General features: G+C 39.3%; 1 protein-coding gene across 3 annotated transcripts in view; it reads right to left on the reverse strand.

Moving 5' to 3' along the window:
* Positions 1–27,984, reverse strand: part of SSH2 (slingshot protein phosphatase 2) — a 243,608-nt gene that overhangs the window by 124,086 nt on the left and 91,538 nt on the right. For all 3 annotated transcript variants that reach the window (XM_074189117.1, XM_074189115.1, XM_074189118.1), the window contains one exon: positions 4,282–4,325. In XM_074189117.1, the coding sequence (XP_074045218.1) occupies positions 4,282–4,325 (44 nt within the window). The remainder of the gene's footprint in view (positions 1–4,281; positions 4,326–27,984) is intronic.

Genomic DNA, 27,984 nt, shown 5'->3' on the forward strand with positions numbered 1-27,984 from the left:
GAACCTATATATACAAAAATATCTATAGCACTTTGGAAACTGAGGGGATGCTCATCAACTGGAGAATGGATGAACAAACTGTGGACTATGAATGTGTTGGAATATTACCATGTTGTAAGAAAGAGGATGGTTTCAGAAAAATTTGGTAAGACTTCTATGAACTGATGTAACTCTGATCAACACAATGATCCATCACAACCCTAACCCTAACAGCTCTAGCCAACTCAATATGAAACATCCTGCTACCCACGTCCTAGAAGATGAAATCAAAAGTACAGTGATAAATATTTTTAATATGGCCATTGTGGTAATTTGTTTTGCTTGACTAAATATGTTTGTAATGAGTGTTTTGTTTTTTCTTCTTTCTAAATTTGAGGAGGAAGGAATGTATAGAGAGAATTCAGATCTGAAAATAAACTGAACCCTTAAGGTTATTTACAAAAATATACATATATGTATATAAATGTGAGCTATCATTTCCAAAACAAAAATAAAACCCCTCTGTCATGATGTTGAACTTCCCCCCCCTATAAAATCTCCTCTAGATGGTTTTAGAGTTAGATATCCTGGCTAAAATGAGGAGGTGGGGAAAAAATTTTTTAAGGTCTCTTTATAATTCTTTTTTTTGTTTTTGCTTTTGCAAGGCAATGGGGTTAAGTGACTTGTCCAAGATCACATAGCTAGATAATTATTAAGTGACTAAGACCAGATTTGAACTCAGGTTCTCTCAACTCCAGGGTCAGTGCTCTATCCACTGTGCCACCTAGATGCCCCTATAATTATTTTATCAATTAACTAGCTGAACCCAAAGAACTTTAAAAGCCTCCTCCTTTTTTCCAATACTCAGTCCAATTCTCAACTTGAAGTAAGGATATATAGTAAGGGAAAATTCTATTAAGATTAAACTATCATCTAAATTCATTGACTTTTCAGTGCTATAATTTCACAACTTTATAAAAAAATTCAGTGCCATAATTCACCTTTTTATAAATTTTTTTTTTAACGACTGTCTTTGGGTTAGCTAGATTTACATCAAAATGTGTTAGGTCAAGTCTCTAGCATGACTGCTATCCTAATTTATCTCAGTGACATTGCTTAGATGTTCCAGGTTAGGAACTATTAAATGGAAAGCAATAGAGATGTAAATGAATAATAGGATTTTTGGCCATTTATCTTTTCACCAAAGCAAGTCATTTTCCATCACTTGCTTTGAAATTCATTCACTAGGACCAATTTGATTGCTTTTCTCTGAGAAATGTCAAATACTGTCAGAATTTGAAAAGTACAAAGAAAAGGGTCAGTCCCCATGAAATGAACCCATTTTAAACTCATCCACCATGGAGGAAACTACCTTAGTTCAGAAAGTTCCTTTTAATTTAAGACTTAAGAAATAAATGGCTCTTTGTTAAAATAGACTGTTGATGTAGTGTCTTCTTCATTATTTAAAATTGACTCCTTGATGTAATGATACATTGCTTGCCATTTAAATTCCTATCACCTACTATATCCGAATGCTGATGATGAGTTCAAGAATACTCAATCAAAGGTTGTTACTTCAATTTGGTTTACCAGGATTCTGCATAAGCTCTGGAGAAAGCTAGCATTCACTCTGAAGCAGCCAAAGCCACAGAGTCTAGCACACTATAGAATTATAATGGGTATGTATCCATTTGGCAGTGAAGAAAAGTTTCTTTGCTTCCAGTTAAACTGCCTAGATTGGAATTACAATGGGAGTAGATGAGGGAATTTTCTGATTACCATGATGAGTTCCTTAATCATTGTAATGAGATTGGTCTTTCAAACAGGAGGGAAGAGTCATCTTAGACAATAAGAAGACACCAGAAACGTTATTACATTTTCTTGGCTTCTCCTATTACTTTTTTAAAAAACATAATAAATGATCAGTGTCCTTGTAAGAACATGCTACTCACATTAAATGGGGTTGGGAGCTCAATGTATTTGAAAAGTTTGGATGAGCTAAATGTTAAACAGATGATCTAATCAGGCTTCTTCAGTTCAAAGAGCAAACTGCACACTTGGGAAGTGATTAACCAGTGTGTAAGAATTGCCAAAAGATGCCAAGTTGAATGACAAGTTAGTCTACCTTAGGGAGGTGAAGGAGAGACAGTGATGGTATACAGAGGAGTGGTCTTCACATGCTTTTGACAGCATATCACCATACTGCAAATACCACTCTAATGTGAATATTCAGTTATTGATGTTATATATGATGTTTTATATATATATATATGAACTAGTATAAAAACTTTTTAAAGTATATCACAAAGATGAAATAATATTTGATCCTAGAGTCAAGGAGTGCTATTGGAGGAGACTATCAGTCAGGCCTGTGTGCACCTCAGGAAAATCACTTTGCTCACTAAGTAGATGGATGAGAATGGGCAAGAGATCAGAGAGAGAAAGAGAGAGAGAGAGTGGGAGAGGGAGGGAGGGAGAGAGAGAGAGAGAGAGAGAGAGAGAGAGAGAGAGAGAGAGAGAGAGAGAGAGAGAGAGAGTCTAATTAGAATAATTAGAAGCTTCTTGTAATAGTATAGGTTAGGCTTGCACAGGGAAGATGGGAGAGAGGTTGCTGGCTGTGGTGTATGAGGAAGAATGAAAAATTAAGGAAAGCCTAGGTTACTTACCTGAGTGTTTGGAAGAAAGGTGGCATACCTTCAAAAGAAAGAGGAAAGTTCCAAAGTGGGGTGGATCCAAGGAGAAAAGATACTGTCAGAGCAACCTAACCATGCCTGCTAATCCTGGGCTACTCCCTCTTGCTGAAAATAGAGTGGGAGAGGAGGTTTCTTCCTTTCTGGTCTCTAGCCTAGAGTGCAGAGACCTAACAAGACCTGATAAAGCTATGGGAAAACAAGGGTAAAAAGTTTTATTATAAAAGGGCCCATGACTGGCGCAGTCATAGAGGAAATCAGTTTTAGGACAAGAAAGAGTAGGGGGATTGAAAAAGTGGTAGGGAGGGTAGTTGTACCGGACAAGCCATGACCACAATTAGCTGTGGAGGGAAGATCTGATGATATTTGTCTTTCCTTCTTGAAGAAGACCATGATATCATGGAGGTGATGCCAAGACTAGCACATGAACTGGATTTGAGGGGGGATTGTGCTAAGTCACCAACCTCACTTTCTCCTCCAGAGCCACCTGGGTCCAATGGTCAGATATGGATGAGGACAACTGAAGATGGCCCTGGATGCCAGGTGATCAGGGTTAAATGACTTGCCCAAAGTTACATATCTAGGTAGGTCAAATATTCGAGATTTGGAATCCCTTCCTCCTGACTCTAAGGTCAGTGCTTTACTGACTGTGCCAACTAGCTGCGTAGAGTGGGCAGCAGTGTGCTGGTAAATGTTGAACAACTAGCTCTTTGGGGAGGGGGCGTTAGCACGACACGCTTTTCAGTTTAATCTGCACAAGTAGCAATTTTCTCCATCACCTTCCTAAGTCACTGTAATCAACAACATAATAAGTCAAACCCAAATCAGTGCCGATCCTGTGTCGATTTCCAAGGTGTAAATGTTCCCCAAACTTTTAACAATCTGCTCTCCTGAGCACATCCCTAGCTGGATGTGACCCATCATCCCACCTTCTAAGGGGGTTCATCATCCACAGGCTCATTCTTCAGGCCCCCAGTGATCTCAAGGATACGTTTCCAGAGAAGTTCGTAGGATTCTCTTTTTAAAGTACCCAAGGCATTTTTCAGTCTTTCAGTCTACCTTATCAGTCGACAGTTTTCCCTCAGAAACAAGCTGTACTCTAGATTTTCCTGAGTGTTCTGTCTAGGACTAATAATAGTACTAATAATAGAATAATGACATCTGTAATGATTATTGTTAGGGGATTAGTTACTTTGAGCAAAATTCCTAATTCAAAGGACTCCAAAGGCAAATTTCCCTGGGATTTCCTGAGATTCAGGTAAATTTATTTATAATTCAGAACCTATCCTGCCATTCAGAATATCATGCTATTCAGAACCTAACAAACTGCCCTTGGACCCAGAGGTGTTGTTTGTGGCTTTTTCCCATTCAGTCTAAGTTTTCTACACCTGCCATTCTTCCTTGCTGGGCCTGGTTATCAGTCTTTTAGAGAATTCTATTTTACAAACTCCACTGAAGCAATGATTATAGCTATTTTCTTTTGTAGTGCCAAGCTAACCTAAGCTAATTAAGACTAAAGGAGAACTAGAAAGGAAGGTGGGAAGGAAAGGAAAAATGGTTTCTATGGAAACTCATTCTTCATTATGCTAGAAAATGTAATGAACACACTTACCTCCTGGGCTGGGACCGGCATTCCTCCTCTCCACTGTCTGCCTCCTGTATGGGCAGGAAAGAGAAAAACAATTACAAATCCTAAAATCTATAACAACAGAATCTCGATGATGCAATCATTGCAGCTTTACAATGGGAGGATCTTTCATCTGCTAACAGGTATTTGGCATTAAGATAGAATTTGTATATTCATCTCTGTGTGGCTCCCTGGCTCCAGGAAGACTGTTTTCAACCAGCCCAGAGGGGAAACCCTAGCATTTGGACTGATTTCAGAAGGAAAACCCCATCAACAATCCACAAATAAGTCTGACTTGTCACAAGACACAAAAGCTCAAGAATCAACTCCAAAGGCCAAAGTCATGTTACATCAAGTGGAGAATGGACATGTGTGATCATGGCAAGGGGGCATTTCAACAGCTCCCTCTTCTTGCTTCTTTGTGACACCCTTAAAGGTAGATGATCATACATCATGGAAAGGATGCTAGAAGACAGATGCTTTCCCCATCCCCCACCTACATCTCTCAGGTTGAGCTGAAGTAATTATATATTAAAGATCTATGGAAAAATGAGGAAACATGGAAAAAGGCCTATGATGGTCAATTTGATGGCAGCAGCACGGATCTTTCTTGTTAAATTTAGGTCCTGTCATACAAAGTATGATCCATACAAAGAAAGATCCATACAAAGTATGGGGGTGGTTGGGGGGCAAGCTAAGCATGGACAGAAGAAAGGAAAAGGAAAAAAAAATCACTTCAGACCTCTGGTGGGCTATTTCCAATGCACCATGGGCATTTTTTCATTTCTGGAGCCACGCCAAAGCACTTCTATCCTTCCACCCCCCTCCCCTGGATGGCTGAGGCCAGCTCCATCTCATTCATTCATTCATTCCCACGCTATTTTCATTATTGTCTGCAGGCAATACCTGAGTACAGAACAGGAATGATCTTGTCTGTCTCCTCCCATGGAAAGCAGTGTACCAAAAAGATCCCACTCCCAGAAGTGTGAGTTCTTTGGTCCACAGTGAAGGTTTTCCATATCAAAATTAGTATTTATAGGAGTCGAAAAGGGCACTGTTCAGTGGAAAGCAATTCTACATCCTCTAACCAGAACTTAAAGCATTTGCAAGAAAGAAAAAAAAAAGTTCAGAAAGAGGCAATAAAAGGGTCAGAATTTTCTGTCCAAAGGAATTATAACAACCAAAAAATATTTCTTGGAATTTCCAGTAACAAATAATGTTGTATAATGAACTAAGTAGTTAAAATTCTCAAATTCTTGGGGCGGCTAGGTGGCGTAGTAGATAAAGCACCGGCCTTGGAGTTAGGAGTACCTGGGTTCAAATCCAGTCTCAGACACTTAATAATTACTTAGCTGTGTGGCCTTGGGTAAGCCACTTAACCCCATTTGCCTTGCAAAAACCTAAAAAAAAATTCTCAAATTCTGAAGGTCTCTCACCCTTTCCACTTCACACTCTACCCACCCTAGTCTAAGATAAGTAGGCCAAAAGAATACTAAATCATTTCATTTGGAATTCTTGGAAGAATGTGCCCTGAAAACAGAATTGTGATTTTTAAAATGTGTGGAGTGTGGAAGGTAGTACTGAGTGACATAAATAACCTGGCCTCAGCCCCTTTGACCCAAGAGTTTAATGCATATTAGGACTGCTTTTCTCTCCCCATTGCGGGGGAGGGATCAAAGGATTTTTTTCTCTTTCATTCATTTTCTTGTACCTCATAGGTTTTAAAGTAGTATCCAGGGAGACAGAAACTTCCTCTGATACAAAGAAAGACAAAGAAATTGTTAATAAAGTTTTTTCTGCACAGGATCCCAAAAAGCTCTTCTCAAGATGAGGTGTTAAAATGTCCAGCCAAGGAAATGGATTAAGCACCTTCAGAACCAGTTGGTTTTAGATGCAGGATGCTGAAGGATATAAAAGAGCTGGTTGTGAGTGGGGGAATGGAATGGAATGAAATAAAATTGCCAGTTAGGTTTGTCTTGCCACAATTCACTGACAATCCCAAGAAATAGCTATGCTTACCCTACAAGGGGAGACATTAGGTTGGTGCAGCTCTCTGGATTTCTAAGGTAGTAGCTCAAGGTGTTTGGCCTGCAGCCATTAATTTCACATACCAACCACACCTGACAAGCGCAGACAGCTGTTGTAACCACACACCTTGTCAGGTAAACTGCTTGTGCAGTGACTTTAAAGAAAAACAGACAACATGGCCTGAACACTCCAAATCCTAAAGACCAATGAAGAAATGTTTTGTGGTAGCTCTGCTGAAATAAAAACAGTGTGAAGGCCAGCTGCCAGACAAATAGTTAATTACTGTTTCTACCCATCAAATAGAAACACCAAACCTTGAAAATGTCCACAACAGAAAAAAGCAAAGAAGTGGAAGGGACAAAGCAGGTGAGGCTTATATTTGGAAGCTCATGGTTCCACAGGCCAAACAGACTACAGGTCACATTTCATTTCTATTCTCTTAGACTTTATCATATATAAATATATGTATGAGTATCCCATGCTTCAATTTGAACTCTACAAGGGCAAAGAATTCAGGTTAGCACCACACAAATTTACCATCAGAGCCTGACTTTTATATTGGCTCTAGCCTTAACACTGCTCTCTGCACAGAGCAGGTGCTAAATAAATTCCTGATAATTTAAGATGCAAAACAGAACACTACTCTAGTATTGCAGCATTGGAGACCAGCTCACCAAGCCTTGCAATGAATTTTTTCAGTCTTATTTCTTACTTTACTTCTTTATAGAGCTCAAGATGTGGTCACATGGCAATGCTCCTGGTACCATACTAACCTGGCATTCTCTTAACCAGGTTTCTTTTCTTGGGTCATTATGGCCTTAAGGAAGAGTCTTTGTTTCTAAATGTTGAAATCTTATCTAGTCTTCAGGGTCCAGGTTCAATGACACCTTTTCTATGACTTTTCCCCCAATCACTGCAACCAGAAGTGATTCTTTCCCTTTATATTCATAAAGCACTTTTCTTGGACATCATTCATGGTACTTCAGCATCCTAGAATCTCAAGAAGTCTCCAGTGCACACCCTTCCTTAGAGTGGTTATGGCGCCTGCATGAAGACCTCCAGTGATGGGGAGATTCATAGTTTTCCTGATTGATTCCATTTCTCATCTGGACAGCGCTTGGGACAGCTCAGTCTTTCCTTACATCAAACCAAAATCTGACTCTGCAACTTGCCAGCAACCAGCTCTAGTTCTGTCCTTTGGGGTTAAGCAGAATAAGGCAAATCCTTCCATGGGATAGTTTTCGTGATCTTTTTAGTTCCTTCAATCAATCCCTTATATGACACAACTATCTCACTATTCTTGTCTAGTTGATTAAAGCTCTCGTTCCTTGTCCTTCTTCCAGAACTGAAGACAATGCTTCAAATATAATCTGACCAGGTCTAAGTGCAGAGGGACCATCAGGTTCTTCTTCTAGATAAAGTGTGGGGGAAGGACTGAATTAGTTTTTTGGAAAGTCACAATATACTTTTGATATACTGAGTTTGCAGTTCCAAAAACTTCCAGATCTTTCCCACAGATTGTACCTTTCCCATTCTGACTTGTTTAAAAGATATCTGTGTAAAAGTCATATCTCTCCAACAGAATGTTGTTCCTTGAAGACAGAAACTGTCTTACCATGCATATATATATTATATATTATCTAATATATATTATCTATATCTATATCTATATACAGTTTGATTCAAGGCCCATAGTAGATACTCAACAAAATCTCTGTGGATAAACAACTATAATAGAGCCAATTACAGCAGCTATCAATCTTGCACCAAAGAGGGTCTTAAATAAAGATCTTAGTGCTTTTATGGAATCTGGGACCTAGCTTTACCTTCTCCCCTAACCGGGGCTCAGGGCCATTACCAAAACTCTAGCAAGCTAGAAATGAAGGCTATGGAAGCAGGAGCTTTTCTGCTTTTGCAAGAAGAGCAATGGGCAAAGATTCTGTGACTATGGCCAATGGTACCACTTTGGGGGCAGCCCATGAAACTACTAACACAACTGACTAGGGAGGCAAGTCAGGAATTCCTTTCTGAGTTTTCTATAGGTTCTTGTTAGGTTCTGTTGACTAGGAAGTCACATTTTTTCATTAACTATTTAGAATAATGCCCAAATATTGCCCCAGTCTGTATTACTGAGGGAAGAGTGTTTAATCAAGTTACCGAACCTGTTTGAAAACCAAAATTTATATTTACTGTGAAAATATTTCATGGGCAAAGATCAAACATTTGGAATATAATTTTTTTTCGTGCATTTTCTCATCTCAATAAGGTGAATGGTAGGTAGCCTTCTGATATGAATGAATTTTCTAACAGGTTCAAATGTTTATGAATATTTATTAAAATATCCATTTTGTGGTTGTCTAACTTGTGCTCACTTTCTAGATTCTCAAAGACAATGCTTTCAGCATAATTTCTAGATAATTAGGATTCAAGTGACACAAGCCACTTATCCAAGCATTATCAACCCTTCATACTAGTCAAGTAAGGAGTAAGGATTAAAGAAAAGCTTTACTTTGTGAAGTTCAGTTGAGAGCTTTTGATCATATTCCATTTCTAATACAGGCATGAGGATGGTCACAGGGTCCACTAGAACTTTCTTTATACTTGTCAGCAAACATTGTCAGATAGAGGCAACCTACACATAGGATTTAGTTCAATCTGTTACTTCAATTCTCCAGAGTAGGTTTAAACAAATGATTTAGTTACTCAAGCATTTGAATTTCTGTGAGAGTTCTTATTTTGGTAACAATGCTGTTATGAAAACTCTGGGAAAAAAATCTTTTTTTGAAAAGATGTAAAATGAATATAGATAAATGGAATGGTCAGTGATCTATTTTATCCGTGAACAGTCAACTAGCTTGATGAGAATCTGAACAGCCTAATCCTCAAAGAACTGAAAGCATTTTAGACATAATATTTCCAAAGGACAGGATAATCAGAACAGGGCACAAAAGAAATCATTAACTCTGGTCACAGCCATGATACTGGCAACTAGGTAAATGCAGACATAAAGATATCTGCATGTCTCTTCCTATGAGGATGATTTCACATTCTGAATGTATATCTATGTATATGTGCTACTCATTAATCTACTAAAAGGTAAGGGTATAACCACTACCATGGAATGCTCTAAAGCTTAAACAATGCTTCACAGGGATGCTAACTGAAAGGTCAAGGTCACCCACAGCATCCAGTCCCACTGCCAGCTATCAGGGCTTATATCATGCCACTGGTTTTCAATGACTCTAAAGAAGAAAGTAAGGCTGATGATCAGCACACTCATGATGTCATTTGTCCTCATTGAGAATAAATGATGAACAGCAATAATATCTCCTATTTTATGAGTGGGCAATTGCTCTACTGTTTTTTTTTCTATCTACCAAAACATGTTTCCTTCAGTCTGATTTATAATCCTGAATTCTGACTTTTGCCTTACCCTATAGATTCAGCATTATCTGCAACCTCTCATAATAATAGCTGAATTTATGTAGCACCATAAAGTCTACAAACTGTCTATATGTATGATAGATAAATCATCGTATTTGATCCTCACAACAACCTCGGGGCAGGTATCATCATCATCATCATCATCATTATTATCCTATCAATTTTGTAGATAAAAATCTCAGATTCAGAGAAGTTAAGACACTTGCCCAGGGGCAAGAGGTGGGATAGAAATTCAGTTCTCTCTCTACTCAAAGCCACTCTTTAAAGCCTTTAAATAACTGCCACTATGCCAACAGGTCTTCCACTTGTGGTTTTATATCTATTTACTACACCTCACTGGTACGCAAATCTACATTTAGATGTTCTTTTATCCCAGCTCCTTCCTTTCTATCTTGGTTTGATGTTCCCCCCTTCTATAGCATTACCAACAACTATTCCAACTATCCTGACCACACAGAGGTAAGGAATCAAACCTATAAAAATCACTAAAAAGCGGAGGAGTTTGGATTTGATCCAGTGTATTACCCCTTGGTCACCAGCAAAAGTCTTTTAATATTTAATATCTTAATATCTTAAGTACAAAAGTATAATACTTTAAGTCCATAAAACATGAAAGAATCAAGTTGTACATGACACAGACAACCAAAGCTGTAAACTAAAGAATTATTTGGAGACTGAAACCAAAGAACAGATGTGGGAAACTGACAAACTGCAGTGATTACTTACAAACTAAGAGATCTTAAAAAAACCTTATTATGTCCTTAACCTTTGTAAAATCATTTATGAAAAAAGGGAGGGATGAAATTGGATGGCATCAGGATAAAACAAAGTCAATACATAAAAGATATGCAGCTGATGGTGGCCAGAATTGCTAGGAAGAACTTGGTCATTCTTTTGCCAAGACTTACCCATGAGAAGATTTGGTCTTTAGTGAATCAATATTACTAAAGACTCTTGCATTAAAAGTAAGTTATAGGGGCAGTTAGGTGGCACAGTGGATAGAGCATTGGCCCTGGAGTGAGGATGACCTGAGTTCAAATCTGACCTCAGGCACTTAATAATTTCCTAGCTGTGTGACCTTGGGTAAGTCACTTTAACCCCATTACCTTGCAAAAACAAAAAAAAAATGTTAAAAAACTCCAAGTTAGAAATACAAGCTGTGAATGGATGCTAAATTTAAAAAGCTGAGTTCAAATTCACAACAAGTACATTAGCTTTGTTACCATGTCATGGAATCTAGGGTTCCTTATTTTTAAAATGAAGATGATAATAATCCTCACATTATCCAACCTCAGAGCACTGTTGTAAGGAAAGTACTTCGAAAATCATAAAATTCTGTATACATGTGAGCTGATGTGATGTTCCTGCGAAGTTAAAATTCAAAATATAAAAGATCAAATTAGATTTTTTATAGAGATATCTCTCTTTCTCACTCCCTCTCCATGAAGCCTAGGTTTCCTGGACAATGATTTAGTCTGACCCAAATTAAAAAGCCTTCTGGTTAGATCCTACTTCAGGAATCAGACTGGATTTAGATCTCCAGAGTTAAGCTACCAACACAGCTAGATCTGCCAACCTTCCAGTATGTTATCTGCCTGAGAAGTACCCCTGAGGGGGTGCTGTGGATAAGCCAAGGATAGATGTTTAAGATGGGGAGTGGGACAGAGAACCAATTAGGGAAGAGTGAAAGAACTATTTTTCCTGCCTTTCTTTAGTTAGAACACCAGAGATTAGGTAATGTAAATATGTATTGAGCCTAATCCACATCTTCCTTTTGACATAGGAAGAGGTGGATATAATCTGCTTTGGAGAAATCCAAGGCTGGGGTTTGACCAGGAAAACACCTGGGACATGGTAGGCAAATAAAAAAAATTAACAATTTATTGAGCAACAGTGGGAAAGCCACAAAGAAGAAGAGAGACTCATTCTAGAACCCCACAGCTCTTCGAAGTGAAGTACAAGATTTAAAAGATCCTACATGAAAGCTCCACTAGAGGGCAGATGAGTCAAAGTTTACATAGTAGATGACTGGAGGAAGCAGCTCACCTGAGCCATCAGCTCTTCTCTTTCCAATATGACAACATCACAAGGCATTTTTCTAAATAGTTCATGTTTTCCTAAGGGCATGGTCTAGGTCAGAATCTTTACCTGTCATTTGAAGAAAACTTATTTCTGTATAAAAATGTTTTGTTTTCCTATTTGGCCAAACAACAACAAACAACAAATAACAAAAACGAACTAAAAAGGCACCATTTGACTATGTAGGCTATATAAACTATATAGGCTCTTGTTGAGCAGAGGGTCACTAATCCTTGAGTCTCAAATGTGACTGGAGCCTCGAGCCTGGGCTCCCCACCCATCTCACAGGCAGCCATTCTGTTCAAAGCCCACATTCCAACCCAGGTTTCTTCTCTGGGCAGCTCCAGCTGATGTTCAATATCCCAAGACATAATGAGGCTCCACATTCTTGCCACTGCCTGTCAGTAAAGGCCAGGTCAGGCCAGGTGTGGACAGAGAAATGGAGTTTTCCTTCATCAGCAGTTACTATATACATGGGAAGCAGTCCTTAGGGCTCCCTAAACTGAACACCACATGAAGGAAGACCAGAACCTCAAGAAAAGATTAGCTTCTTTTCTACTTGAGGCTAGATTATGCAAAGTGCTAGAATTCACCCCATCCCCTTTGATCTCTGGCCAAGCATCCTATCCTTAAAAGGGAGCCCCAGGAGAGAAAAAAATGTCCTTCCTATTAAGTACATTTCTTTCCTTTACCTGCAGATGAAGTCTAAGCCACATAATGTCTGGGAGCCTCAATTTCTTCTTCTGTAAAGTGGGCTGTTTTGGCATAAATGAATAATGTACATAAAATGCTTTGCAAGTCTCAAAATTACTAAATGTCAATTTGATGTTTTTTAAAGATTCCGTTCCTGCAAATGAAATTGCAAGTCTTTTTATGCCACCACCCAGGCTGGGAAGGGAAACATCTCAAATGCAAATGAAAAAAGAGGCAGGTATCCAAAGATCCTTTCGATAAAATTTATTATTTTTTACATATGGATTACAACCAGTCTGCTATAGTTGATTGTTGAAAACATAAACTACAAGCCCTCTCCAAACATACACACACTCATAAATCCAACCCAGCCACACCCTCTGACTCTACCACAGGCAGTCATTTTCTTAAGTTGCTCAACAGAATTCTGATTAAATTCTGATGAAAGGGGCAATGCTTTGACACCTATCTTCATAACTATTGTAATCCAATGTCATTTATGCAATAACCTAAGAAAAGCTATCTATCAAAATCAGGTGAGCAAGCAAGACAGAAATGCTAAGAATTGTCTTGAATGAACCCTATGCAGGGTTAGGCTCATTAGGCTTACAAAATGGAATGTGAAGCAGATAGCTGTTGACAAAGTTCAGTTCTCTATGGAGTGTCACCTTCCCCAGGTAAGCAATGGATTCTATTTGAAATTATTTTTAGAGCCTCCTGACTATCAGAGATTTTTTCCAAAGGAAAGGAAACCCCCATCTAACCAAAATAAACTATTTACTTTATTCTAAAGAGGTGAGGATAGGGAGAAGTGGAAGGGTTGAAAATAGCTATCAATTCTAGGAATAAATTAAAAATTTAAGACATAGACTTAGTACTCAATAAGGAAATTGTGCCAAAATTCATCATAATCCCCATCCTTTGTTGAACTTCTGTACATGGAAGTGGGAGACTCGCCATGTGACTGATGTTTTAAAGGAGATGCAAATAATAAATCTGAAGATTATCAACAACTGAAAGAATCTGCTGGCACAGGATTGTTTTAATTATCCTTCTTTTCCTTCCTCTGCACAGCATCTCCTAACAATATCCTGCTGCAGCAACACATGGAGACAGCTCAAATCTGCAACCTCTTCCACCCCCTTCCAAGCCCTCTTTCCCTAGGGGACTGCAGTACATAATTTAAAAATTAAGCTTGCATTTCATTTGAGCGATAATGGCGCAGTATAAGAAAAGGACTGGGACTGTACTAAGATAGTTTAAGAGAAGAACAGATTTCCAGACAGCCAGATCTTTATCCCTCATCCTGCCTCTGATGCCTTGTCTAAGGCAAGTCATTTTACTGGACCCTGACAGAACTATTTGTAAACAGGAAAATAAGATTTTACTAAACCTAACACTTGCGAAAAATTCAGCGTATAGCAGTCAGAAATACCTAGATAATAAAATAAAAAGGAAAATACAAAATTTGAACTAGACTATCATACTTGACTATTCAGGCACTGATGAAATGTCCCATCTATTCTACTAATTACGTCAGCTTTCCAACTCTCTCCCCTTCTCCACTCACCTGCTGTCATTTGAGTTCAGATCCTCATCTCCTCACTCCTGGGCCACTGCAAGAATCTCCTGACCAGCTTCAATCCATCAGGCACATGGTTTCCAAAGTAACTTTCCTAAATCACAGTTTAGGCCCAGTAGGACAGCTATACTGGTTCCCTCTTGCCTCCATCTGACATTTTTTCTCCTTTATAAACTCCAATCTCTGCTCCCTTCCACAAGTCCTTGGTCTGGTCAGTCTTGCCCAAGAGCTATTTCCAGTACCGACTAGTCTTTCCCCTGCAGTTATGCTCCCATGCCTGGAAAGCACTGTCTCCTCACTTCTGAATCTTAAAATCCTCTATTTTTCTCATATCTCTTACAAGAAGCCTTTCCTGATTTTCTTGGCAACAAGTCTTTCCCTTCAACCCTCACAAAAATCATCTTTCACTGATGGTGCATGCATGCATTTGTAGTATGTAGGTTACACATACATTGCCTCTACTTATATGTGCACACATGCTTCTTTCTTCAATACAATTCAAGCTCTTAGAGAGTAAGGACTATTTCATTTCTGTCTTTATAATCACAGGGTCGGACACACGGCTGGTGACTAGTAAATACTTGTTGACTATTTGATTTTACCACCCTAAATGATCTTGATTTTTTATTAATGGTAAAGGATTACTGAAGAAGAAATTGCAACTTCCCCATTTTTTTTTAGGTTTTTGCAAGGCAAATGGGGTTAAGTAGCTTGCCCAAGGCCACACAGCTAGGTCATTACTAAGTGTGTCTGAGACCGGATTTGAACCCAGGTACTCCTGACTCCAGGGACAGTGCTCTATCCACTGCACCAACTAGCCACCTGAAATTGCAATTTTCAATGCAGATTTCAATTGCAAAAAATCATCTCTATTTCCTTTGACAATTTAACAATTTATATAATTAGAAAATCATCTCCCATTTACATGGAAGTGTTATTATATAATGGGCACCAGGAAAGAAAAAATGAAATTCTTCCCATGGATAAAGGTTATCTGGACCCCCCCCCCATTAGATCCAATGGATATTGCTCTAGTGTTACAGGTTACTGAGCTGAGACTACACCACCCATCCTCTCTCCACCCACCCAGTCTCTCTCAAGCTCTAACAGTCTTCTATCTTATTCCCATTAGTTTCCTCATCCAGTTGCTTCCTCACTCCCTTTCTTATCCCATAACTTCTAGTCCCATCTCTTACCCCTTTGTGCACCATTTCCTTTCTTATACTTACTAGGTTTCACCCATATTCTCATGGCAATTCTGTTCTTTTCCTTGGGGCTTCATTAATTACAAATTCTTTAAAAGATATTTAGGCTCTTTACTCTAGGGAAATAGGATTGATTCCTTTTTCTTATTAAATAAACCTTAACAACAGGGATAATTAGAGGATCAAGATCATTTTTCTTTTGTCACATTTAGTGATTCCAGGACAATACTTTGCATCAAAGGTCATCAGGCCCAGTCTGACTATCAGGACCAATTGACACAGTTAGCCTAAGGTAATACCTCCAGGTTTTTCCTCTAAATTTCATCTTAGATAAACTAGAAGGAACAAATTCTAAACTCTGAATTTTTTCAGGTTGGAACAAAATTGGGAAAAGGAGGGAGGAAGTAGAAGGCAGGTCAGTGAACTATTGGCTCATGTTCTCTCTCTCCCCATTACTATAGAAGAATGTAAATTATCAGAGCTTTAAAGAGAAGAGCATTCTTGGCTGAAATGAGCATGTCTTTGCTGAGAATCACAGACTCTGAATTTAAAGCCATCAGAGATTTCGGGCAGGTAGATGGTAAAAGGGGACAGAGTGCGGCCAGCATTTAGAAGACTGATCTTCAGAATTCTAATTCTGTGTGACCCTGGGCAAGACATGTGACCTTGTTTGCCTCAGCTTCCTCATCTGCTAAATGAGCTAGAGGAGGAAATGGCAAACCACTCTAGTAGCTTTGCCAAGAAAATACCAAATGGAATCTTGAGAGTTGAATGCAAGTAAACAGAAGAGCCAGAGAGGCTCTTTAGTCAAGTCCTAAATAGAACAAGATGCCCTTCTACAACTTATTCAATATGTGGTCATTTAGCCTCTATGTGAAGACCTCTATTAATGAAGTACTTATTCTATTTTTTTTTTGGAGGGGGGACAAGGCAATGGGGTTAAGTGACTTGCCCAAGGTCACACAGCTTAGTAAGTATTGAGTCTGAGGCTGAATTTGAACTCAAGTCATCCTGACTCCACGGTTGGTGCTCTATCCATTGCACCACTCAGCTGCCCCGGAACTTATTCTATTTGTCATCTCTAATTACTGGAAGTTTTCCTTTATTTCAGTCAATCAATAAAATCTAGGCACTGTGCTAGCCACTGGAAAATCAAAGACAAAAGCGAAATGGCCCCTGCCCTTTAGAAGTTTACTTCCTTATCATGACAAACTTGGAGCCCATATGCACCTCTGAAATTCAGACTCATTAAACTTGGGATCAAGAACTAGAAAGGAGCAACCAGTGACCCTTCTTTTGCTTCCATTTCCTTTCAAAAGATGGAATAGTCAAAAAGCAAGAGGCACTTAACAATTTACCTTAAAAAAATCACTATCAACAGTTTACATAAGATAAAAATCAATTCAGTTACTTTTTAAACAATGAAATCTATCTAGAAAGACCATTATATAAACTATAAAAAGCTCTGCATTGAAAAACCATTTAGCAGGGCTGCTAGGTGGCGCAGTGGATAAAGCACTGGAGTCGAGTACCTGAGTTCAAATCCGATCTCAATATAAATACCTAGCTGTGTGGCCTTGGGCAAGCCACTTAACCCCATTTGCCTTGCAAAGGAACCTAAAAAAAAAAAACATTTAGCAAAGAACTAATTTTTAATGGGAAAGTCCAGTCTGGCATCTCCCAGAGCTCACAGGCTCTTAGATCTCAAGCTGAAAAAAGGCTCCTGTGAAACCCCTAGTTCAACTTCCTGATTTTATAGAAGGAAGAAACAGAGGTTCAGAAAGGTCAAGGAACTTGCCCAAGGTCCCTCAACTTTTGTGCTTCAGCTTCAGCCTGCTCATTTAAATAATCATCTTCTCTACTAGTCCTACACACTCCCCTATCCTGGGAGCTGGCTGTCATTCCATTTCTCTGGGACACAATTAACCCTTGAATGGGTTGTTCTTAAAGGACCCAACCAGCTGATAAGAGCTGCCAAAATATCTAACATTTCTAATTCAGTGAACTCCATAATTTCTCTGCTTATTCCTGAACCAGGCTCCCAGGCATCTCAATCTCAATGCATTCAAAACAGAATTAATGATCTTTCTCCCTGTCCCTACTCCCTCTTCTAAACTTCCTCTATTTTTGCTGATAGCATGACTATCTTTCCGGTCACCTAGATTTGCAAATCCAATATTTCATTATCAATCACATTCAATCATCAGTTGCCAGGTCTTGCCAATTGTACCACCACAGCATCTTCTCTCTCCCATTCATCTTCTTTTTCCCTCTTCCACAGCTGCTACCTTTAGCTCAAGTTTACATTATCTCTCACCTGGGCTGCTGTAATATCTTCCTTCACTGTCTTCAGTTTCCAGTCTTTCCCATTTCCAGTCCCTTCTCCATAGATCAAAATATTTTTTCCTAAGCTACCAATCTGACCAATATTGCTTTTCTTCTCAAAAGTCTTTAGGTGATTCCTATAGTTCCTAGGATAAAATACAAACTCCTTCAGTTAGCATTTAAAGCTGACCCACAACCCAGCTCCACCTGCCTCTTCCATAATTAACTTCCCATTCCTGCCCTTCACATGTTTGGTTTCCTCTGTCTTAGCAGTTCACCTCTTGTCCACAAGTTCTGTTCCAGTTCTAGACTGTTCTCCAGACTGGAATCAGAGTCTCCAGGTGCCACCTCAGGTAGGAAGCCCTCCCAGATTTCCCTCACTCTTAGTGCTCCCTCCCTCCTTATGTAACCTTATTTTGCCTTACTGGTATCCTTGCTGCCACCCTCAAGTACAAAGAAAACTCTGAGAGGTGCCTGACTTTGGGTTTCCATCCCCAGGTTTAGCACAGTGCTGAATAAATGTTTCTCCTCTTATTCATTTGCTCATTTATATCTATTCATTCATTCTGAAGAGGTAGAAGACAATCACTATTACAGCTGCCAAGGGAGGAAAGATAGTTTTGTTATAGGATAACAGCAATAGTAGTAAAAAGGAAGGGCTGATGATGTGAGAGATCAAGGCCTAAGTGGTCAGACTTGGCATCTGGTTGGCTACAAGTGATGATGGAATGGGCCATCCCCAAGATACCTCCACAGACTGTCCACCATCAGTGCAAAAAGTTAGACAGAACTGGGCCTTGGACTCCCCTCTCCTGACTCCCAGGCTAGTTCCTGCTAAGCTACAAAGGATCAGAGCACATCTTGTTTCACAGCCACAGATGATCAGTTAGACAGAACAAGAATCAACAGTCCTCCTCCTTCATTTGCATGTGCTTATCTCCCATGTCCATCTTTGTACCCAAAGAAAACAGCAACAGGAGCGCTCTGCTACTGACAAAGCCATTTACTTATTTGGTCACATTTGATCCTGGCATCCCTGCACCTGTGAGAAGGTCCAGCTCTTCTTATCCTTATTTCAGAGGAAAAAAATAGAGTGACAGAGAAGCCAAGGGGCTTGCCCCAGGCACCCAGTGGGGGCCTACCAGACACACTCTGGTGCCTATACCATAGTCCCTGATGATGTTACTGTATTCAAGGTCAAAAAGGTCAAAGAAGACATTAGTGGCATACAGAGAAGCGTGACCCACCATCTCAGTTGAGTCACACTGAAAATGCCAGTCTGCCCCACAGTCCCCACTCCTTTTAGGTGGCCTCGTCTTTGAAGCTGAACCATGTTTTGAATGCTCTTTGAGAGAGCAATTTTTTATATTCCTTGACAAGCTGATACCATTATTGGCTGCATTAAACCTTGACCCATGAAACTCAATCTTCTTTTTATATTTCATTTAGTCCTAGTTCCCCCCCCCATCTTATCCCCATTTTCACAAAATCATATTACACAAAGGCCTAGGCCTCAGATAAATTGATCTGTGTTCCTAGTCCTGCCAGGAGATGAATAAAGCTACATGTTTTCTCTATGAAGTACTAAATTCTCTTTGCAAAATGATAATAACATACTATGCTGATATAACATGAATTAAGCTAAGAGTATTATTATTAACTGTATTTTTGTTCTCAAAATGAAAGAGGAAGGAGAAAAGACAAATACCAGTAAGTTTGATCTTTTTTTCAAAAGCCCTTATCAAACCTCATTTCTACCATCTTCCCTTGAAACTATAAAAATAAGAAACCCCTTAGAAAATTAAAAGCTTTGATTTCATTCTATTGAGAGTCCAAATTAAAAATACAGAGTGATCTTCTGTAAACTAAATGAAAGGATGAAAAGCAACATAGATTATTGTCAATGAAATTTCCACATTTCTCTTAGGAGGCCAATAGTTGCTTTAATCAGACAGAGGAATTTCCTGAGCCATAAATATACTCAAACAAATACATTTTCATATTTAAAAAGGGATTGGCATTGGGAATGTTAATTTTCTGACAGTTTTAACAGTGAAGTGCATACACACAGAAATAAAGAAGTTTTCCAGACATTAGGTGGGCTTTGGGCAATATGCTAATAACCTTCCACATATAAATTAAAAGTATATTCTCTGCATATTTCATGGACACCTATGTGCAAAAGCACAAAGTTGTGTTGAGTTTTTCCCTCCAATAAAAGTAAAAGCAACATATAATTACTTAGCATTTGTGGGAAACAAATATAATGTAGTCAAGCAACCACATTTGGTTAAGCAGTCTGGCCAAACTCACAGCATTGGGATCACCGTCAAAGCTCAAGCTTTGGAACAAAACCCCATACTCTCCAGGAGTTTCCAAACTAGTTGGACAATCTACCATTGTCAGGGTAGAGGCTATCTGGAGCAACTGATCCCACAGAGAATTGCCCAAGGCCACACAAGTATAGTAAGCAAGGAGCAGAAATAAAGATGACACCCTTAAGGGCTTCTGACTGATTTCAGGGCTTCTTCCACTAGACACTAATGGTGGGTATTGAATTTCTTTTTTCATTTGGCATCACTTTCATTTCCAAATATGACTCTTTCTCCAGAGAGCTATACATTAAGAGGGAGAAAGACTCTTTTAATAAAACAAATCAACTTATCAATGAAGTGTGATGATACATGTAAGGTCCCACAATCTGTCATGCTTCCACCTCTGTAAAGAATCAATTGCTAAGCATTTACTAAGTGCTTATGTGTAGGCTTTTTGTACCACAAGCTGAATATTCAAATGACAATTAAAAAAACTAGTCCCTGCCTTCAAGGCCTTACATTCTATTGGGGGAGGACACACAGACTTGCATACAAGACACATGCAGAATGAATGGAAGGTACAAGAAAGGAGACCTTCTTAGAAGGTGATGTTGAAGGAAATGATGAAGGAAATCAAGGATCCTAAGAGGAATAAGGAAGGAGGGAAAGACCATTACAGAAGTGAGAACAGCTAGTAAAATTCATGAAAATGGAAGATGGAGCATTATGGGGTGAGGATACAGGGGAGGTAGATTTTTTTCAATCTCTTCTTTGGAGCTAACCTTGGCCATTCTAAATTATGCAGTATCCAATTAATTTTTTCCCTTTCAATTTCGTTTTTACACTGCTGCAGTTGTAAATGTAGCTTTCCTAGTTTACCCCCAAGGTTCTGCTAGTCCTTTTGTGATCAGAATTATTAGCTTCTTTGTATGTCCACTGTACATCGGCATAGACAAACAAAAAGTCTACCTCCTTAGAATGCAAGCTCCTTCAGGACAAGGACCGTTTTCCTGTTTCTTTGAATCCTAAGAGATTATTAGTATAGTGTCTGACATACACTAAGTGCTTAATAAATTTCTTGATCCATCACTTACTTCCCTTTGTATCAGTTTATATAATTTTCCCCATGGTTCTCTATATTCTTTATATCCATAATTCCTTCTAGCACAGGAATATTTCATTACATTCTTGTGTCACATTTTGTTTAGCAACCCCAATCATACTGCCTACAATTCTGAATATAAATAATGCCTCTTTTTTCAAAAAGTTTTCCAAGTTTTTGGTAAATAGCTTTTACCTTTAAGATCATGGGAGATGTAAAAAGGGTACAAAAATGAATACTCCCATTTTACAAATAAAGTCCCAGAGGTTGAGAGGTTGAATAACTTTCCCAAGATACTTAGACATCCTGTCTAAGCAAAGCCCTGACCCTTAGCCTTTAGGATCCCTGGCCTACTAGACTATGCATCTCTCATCAAAAATAAATTGAGAAGCTGACAAAAAGCCCCATGTGATGCAAAGTTCTTCAGAACAGAGTATTTTCTAGAGCATCAGTACAGAATCTCTAGATTCTCATCAGTGAAGCACAGAAAGCACACAGACACAGAGTTCTGTCCCTGTGACATGAGCAAGTGGCATTATCCACTCTTGGCTTGGTGCTTGAGCCACCAGGTCTCCTGCCTGCAGAACACAATTGTTCTCCTGGTCAGCAGCACCTGGTACAAAGGAAGCATCTTTTTAGCTGGTCACTTCCCAGCTGTTCTGTTGTTTCAAAAGGTTTCACTGTTGACACAACATGGCAGCTTCTGTTCCACCTCTCCCTAAAGCAACTCCCAATGCCCGTTGGCTATGGTCAGAGAGAAGAGGTTATGGGAGAGAGGTATTCTGGTGGGATCATTAGTCTGGTTTTAAGGTTTACAAAACATCCCAAGTTTTCAAAGGCTCTGCAACTCACGTTTATCTAGCTCTGTCTTGGGAACTAAGTGTGGCCATAGTTAGAATCCTGAAAATAGGTTGCACTCTCCTAGTCACAGGGCTAAGATAAATAGAAACTCTGGCCTGTGACTTGATGTTAAACTGAGATGGGACTTTAAAGAACCTTGATCTTTCAATATATGGATTTATGCTATGTTTTCTAACAGATGAAAACTAGTTGTTTTCAACTCCTCTATAGCTCTAATAAAAATTTCCCTTTCCTTTCAACTTTATATGAACTGTATGAAGGGAAAACATCCTCTTCTTTTAAACATTATCCCAATGTGGCCCTGACTTTCATACCACAAATTACTACTGATGTCAGAGAGAGGCCAACTCAAGTTAAAAAAAATACTTGGGAACACATATGGGTGAATCTCAGGACAAGATTTCCTCAAGTTGTTTTGCACATGGTTGTTGTGGATGGAAATCCAAGAAATTTATAAAGGAAATTCCCTCCTGCCCACAACAACAGATCAAATGGAAGTTGTCAGCTGTCCATTTCAATGGTAATATCACAGTCCAGTTCTTAAGCTTCCTGTGAGAAAGAAGCCCATGGATTAAATTTCTTTTCCCAATTCTATTTTCCCACTAAAATAAAATCTGCTTCCCTCCCTTGGTTCCTTTCCAAAAACCTGATAAAGAAGTTTCAACAATGTTCACCACCCAGAAAGACCTCGACTATCCACATACATCTTGAGGTAGGACGCTGCCAGGAAAGAGCCCTAATAATTCACAATTATGCATAAGGATTTTCTTTACAACAGCATTGAGTGATACAAGTAATTTTATCCCATTTTTAAAAGGAAATTGAGGTTCTAACAAATTAAGTACTAACCTGTGATTACTTTGAGCCTGGAGTTTCTATACCAGATCTTAGGGGTCACCTGGGCTAACATCTGTTTTAGAGATGAGGCTAGGACCTGCCTGAGGAAAACAGAGTAAGGAGATAGTAGAGGCAAGTTCTGAACCCAGATCTAGAGTTTTCCTCATTAGAAACAATTTTAAAATGTGTAGACAAACATTCAGGAAAGAACAAGTGAAGAATTAGAAGCCAAGAGAGTTATAGAACCAACTACCAGGTGTGTTTTTCTATATATATTTTTGTGTTTGTGTAGATGACACATAGATGTCCATATATGCTTATGATATTTTTAGCTCATAGGCAAGGTCAGTGGATCAGGGTGAAGATGCAAGCATCATAAATTTTGATCTCCTTTAAAAAGTTGGCTTTGGGTAGCAAATAAAAGTGAGAAAAAAATCCTCTGTTGGTCCTCTTGTAGCACCCGAGGAATGCCTTATTTCTGTCCAAAAACTTACATCTCTCCTTTCTTCCTCTCCCTGCCATTGCCAACCAACATAGTTGCCATTTTTCACCTTTCACAAATGCGATTAGTGCGAAAGCAGGCAGGAAATAGGAACAGCATGGAGACAGAAAGCTGCATTCTCAGGATGATTATGATTTTAGTTTGAAAATCAAATGGTCTTGTGTGAACCATTTCTCCACAAGAAAGAGTTGACAAGGGCAAGTGAACAAACTTGACTATGATGAGCTCTCACTGACCAAAATCAGAAATGCACATTTTCTTTCCTTTTTTTAAAAACAAAGCAATGGGGTTATTAAGTGACTATCCCAAGGTCACACAGCTTGGTAATTATTAAGTATCTGAGGCTGATTTGAACTCAGGTCCTCCTTATCCAGGGCCTGTGTTCTATCCACTGTATCATCTACCTGTCCCCCCTTCTTTCTCTTTTATAGCACCTCCCCTTGAATCTCAACCAGCTCCTGCACCCAAACAACATAGATTTTATATGCAAAACAAAGTTTTTTGCTAGGTAGGATCTGAATTCATGGGTGGAGTGAGAGTTTCATCCATTCCAGACTCTTCAAACCTCTGGCCCAGAGACTGCTCAACAAAATAGGTCAGAGGTGGAAGTGCAGGTACTTCCCAGTACTGACTAATCCACTGGAGCTACAGTGAAGTAATGAGGAGCATGCTTTGCTGTTAAGACTATAATGGAAAAGGGAAACATGTTCTGAACACTGGTGGCTGTTCCCTGAAAAATTGCTTAATTTGAACGACCACTATTTCCAAAGCTAGAATTATCCAATTCACTAGTTCAGGAAATCAATAATGTTCAAATCTTACCTTAAGTTGTAATATTCTATTTTGGAAAAGCAATTTTAAGGGAGACATTATTAACATTTCAAAGACTGTCAATAATTAACCTCGATCAACCTGAAGCTCCCCTGAGCAACATAATTATAAGCATTATACAGTTCCTGAGTAGGAAACAAAGAGTCAGGGATATAACCAAGCAACTATATTCAGTTAAGTTGTTTGTGAGAAGAAGAGTTCATTTTTTGGTATTTGTGCAAAGTAGGTTTTCTGGAGCAAAAGAATAGCCAGGGTTAAAGGCAGGCGCTCTCCTGCTTTCTTCTTCCATTTCTATCCCTGCAAAGTATGTGTGAATGTTTGGTAGGTTTTGTCCCAGCTCACCAGCCATGCCATGGCTGCTGGATAGATCTTCAAGAGATAAAGGGGGTAATGTCACAACTTGTATCACCAATGGATGCTCTACCATGAAAAACAACTAGGAATTTAGGGGCAGCTAGGTGGCTCAGTGAATAGAGTAATGGCCCTGGAGTCAGGAGGACCTAAGTTCAAATTCAGCCTCAGACACTTAATAGTTACCTAGCTGTGTTAGTCAAGTCACTTAATCTCATTGCTTTGCAAAAAAAAAAAAAATCAACTAGGAATTTCTGTACTTGTGAAGTTGAATTTGAAGAGCTGTGGCTCTCCCTCCCTTCCTCTTCTTGCCCTACTACAACGTGGCCCAAAGTTACCAAACTAAATTTCAGGAAAATGACTTCCTCTTTCTCCAAGATTAAAAGAAATGCCCATATATCCAAAGAAGACACAACATACATGCAGTTTGATACCAGGTGATTCAGAGCTTTTTGGAGAAAGAAATGGAGTACTGGAGGGATTGCATGATTGCAATGATTCTAAACAAAAGTGTGAACTGTGGGGCACCCTACCTCTTGAAGAATGGCTAAAGAAAGTGCACTATATTAATGTTACATAAAGTTATAAGAAACAATGAGATGGAGATTCAGAGGCCTTCCAGTAGGAAGAATGAAGTGAGTTCACCTAGGAGAGCAATATATACAGTGACAATATCATAGAGAAAAGGAGTTTTGAAGAACATCTTTCAATGCAATGAATACACATGAATCCAGAAGACTATAGCACCCACTGCCTACCAAGTAGGCAACAGCCCTAAAATGCAGAATGAGACATCCATTTCTGGACATGACTAGTATGAGAATTTGTTTTGTTGGTTTATGAATATTTGCTATAAAGGACTTTGTCTTTTTTGGTATTCACTGGGGAGAAATAATAAATGCTCTTCAAATGTTATTTTTAAAAAAATAATAAAGGAGGGGCGTCTAGGTGGCACAGTGGATAGAGCACAGGCCCTGGAGTCAGGACTACCTGAGTTCAAATCTGGCCTCAGACACTTAATAATTACCTAGCTGTGTGGCCTTGGGCAAGTCACTTAACCCTACTGCCTTGCATATAAAAATAATAATGAAGGATAGGAACTGTAGAATATGGAGCTGAGGATAGTTCTAGTTGGTTTTTTGTTTGTTTGTTTTTTCTGCTTGGGTCTGGGGCAGTTGTCCTATTTGCACAAATCTAATTATGCTATTAGTTTTAGAAACAGCTGCTGTTAAGTTCTACAAGAATGAAAACAGTGGTGCGGTGGGAATCCAGGGCCGGAATTCCAGCTCTGCTATTTACTAACTGTGGCCTTGAGCAAATTATTGAATCTCTTTGAGCCTCAGTTAATTGATCTGAAAATGAAAGGGTTGAACTGACTAGACTTTTAAGGTTTCTGATAGTTCTAGCTCTTAGAGTGTATAAAAAGAAGCAAGGTTTTCAACTCCCTGACCGCTAAACCTGGTATCATCACTTATGGTAGAATTCAGATCAGAATGTAGATGGTGAGATTACTACAAGGATCTGTAATTCCACTGGTGTGGGTCCTCCATCTATGATTTTACCTGTTGGTGAACATCAGCAACTGCTATTGACCCCACATCTATCACTCTGATATTGTCTTGGTTCTGAACAGCTCTACCTAATAACTTGATTTAATTGTGGCACTGGTCAATCTGATACATTAGGCAGAATTCCATTCCTTTCTATTGTGGATTTAAGTGAGACTTAATATTTCAGTAGTTAAAGGCTTTTTTTTTTGTCTCTGAGTTGAATTTACATTATTAAAAAAGGCTTACCTATTATTTCCACTTGGCTGTAAGTAAAAACCTGTTTTCTTATTACCTACTTCTGGAAATAACTGGTACTTGTACAGAGACTAAGATCCAGTAAGCTTGGACTCCACCCTAGTTGATCTGTTTCCTGTGTTCTGGTCTTAGTGTAGTACTCATTCTTCTCAGTCTTTTGGCTAAGATCATCAGTGCTTCACAGAATGTGGTTTTATTTTTAATTACAGAAATTTATAGTTTTGGACAGAAATTCAGGGTAACAGAAAAAACCCTCAAAGAGATGGCAGATGTCTACTCTAGAACCTTATCTCACTGGATGCTGGCCAAAACCCTGGTGCTATTATCGTCCCTATGTTACAATTGAGGAAACTGAAGGAAATGGAGGTTAGGTGACTTGCCCATGGTCATACAGTTGATAACTTTCTGAGGTAGATTTAGTGCAGATCTTCCTGACTCCAAGTCCAGCACACTAATGACTCTACCACCAGGTGCCTCCAAGGTCTCTTCTCATTCTCAAACCTATGATCCTGAAACAGACTTTCCCAGGAACTCTCTCCAAAATATTTCAAAAACCTTAAAATTATGACTCAACTAAATTCTCGAGAGACAGAATCCACAGAAAGATCCAGTGAGTCAATTTTCCAGCCCAAGGTAAACTGGAAGAGCAAGGGAAGGCTCTGTTCCATAGGGTTGGAGGGTGCCACAGAGCAGACAGGATCACTGTGCCAAAGCAAAGGAGCTCCAGCCTTTCTGGAACAGCGCACAGGGTGCCTGGGTCCCTGGGAGCTTCTGGCAGCAGAAGCAGTTTCCTGACCTACCAACCCCAGGGAACAACAATCACAACTTGGAAGATCAGCAGGGGGAGCCTCTGCCAGAGCAAGTGTGAAGCCCAGGCCAGCTTGGCCTTCAATGTAGTCATGACTATCAATGAAGCCCAGATCCCAGGAAACAGAAGCAGGCCCACAGAATCTCCCACAGAAGATAAGGGGTTGGGGGGAGAATGTCAAGGTCTCCCCTTTGTCCCTGGGGCAGGACTCTGGTCAAAGCCTGGGCCCCCTGCCATAATGGAGCAGGGACCCTTCTCACAGCTTCAGGGCAGAGGGGAGGACTTGTGGTCATCCACAGACCAAAGCACAGGCCAGGAGAGCAGTCAGAGCCTCTTATGTGGGGGTATCCCAATAACAACTCAAAAGCTCAGGAAGCATCCCCAAACCAGGGCACAGGCTGGGAAATGAGTAAACAGAAAAAAAAGGAACCTGACCATAAACAGTTACTTTTTTTCCTATGGAGGATCAAAACACACACTCAGATGACAAAGTCCAAGTTTCTACATATAAAGCCTCCAAGAAAAATAGGAGTTGGGCTCAGGCTATGGCAGAGCTCAAAAAGATTTTGAAAATCAAGTAAGGGAGGTAGAGGGAAAATTGGGAAGAGAAATGAGAGTGATGAAGGAAAAACATGAAAACCAAGTCAGCAGTTTAGTCAAAGAGATCCAAAAAAATGCCAAAGAAAATATCATGCTAAAAACCAGTTTAGGTCAAATGGAAAAAGCAGTCCAAAAGTTAATGAGGAGAATACCAGCTTAAAAAGCAGAATTGGCCAGGTGGAAAAGAAGATAAGAAAACTCTCTTAAGAGAACAACTCCTTCAAATGTAGAATGGAGCTAAAGGAAACAGATGACTTTACAAGGAATCAAGAAATAATAAAAGAATACCAAAAGAATGAAAAACTAGAAGAAAATCTCTT

Source organism: Macrotis lagotis, chromosome 5 (genome assembly GCF_037893015.1).
Source record: "Macrotis lagotis isolate mMagLag1 chromosome 5, bilby.v1.9.chrom.fasta, whole genome shotgun sequence".
Classification (NCBI taxonomy): Eukaryota; Metazoa; Chordata; class Mammalia; order Peramelemorphia; family Peramelidae; genus Macrotis; species Macrotis lagotis.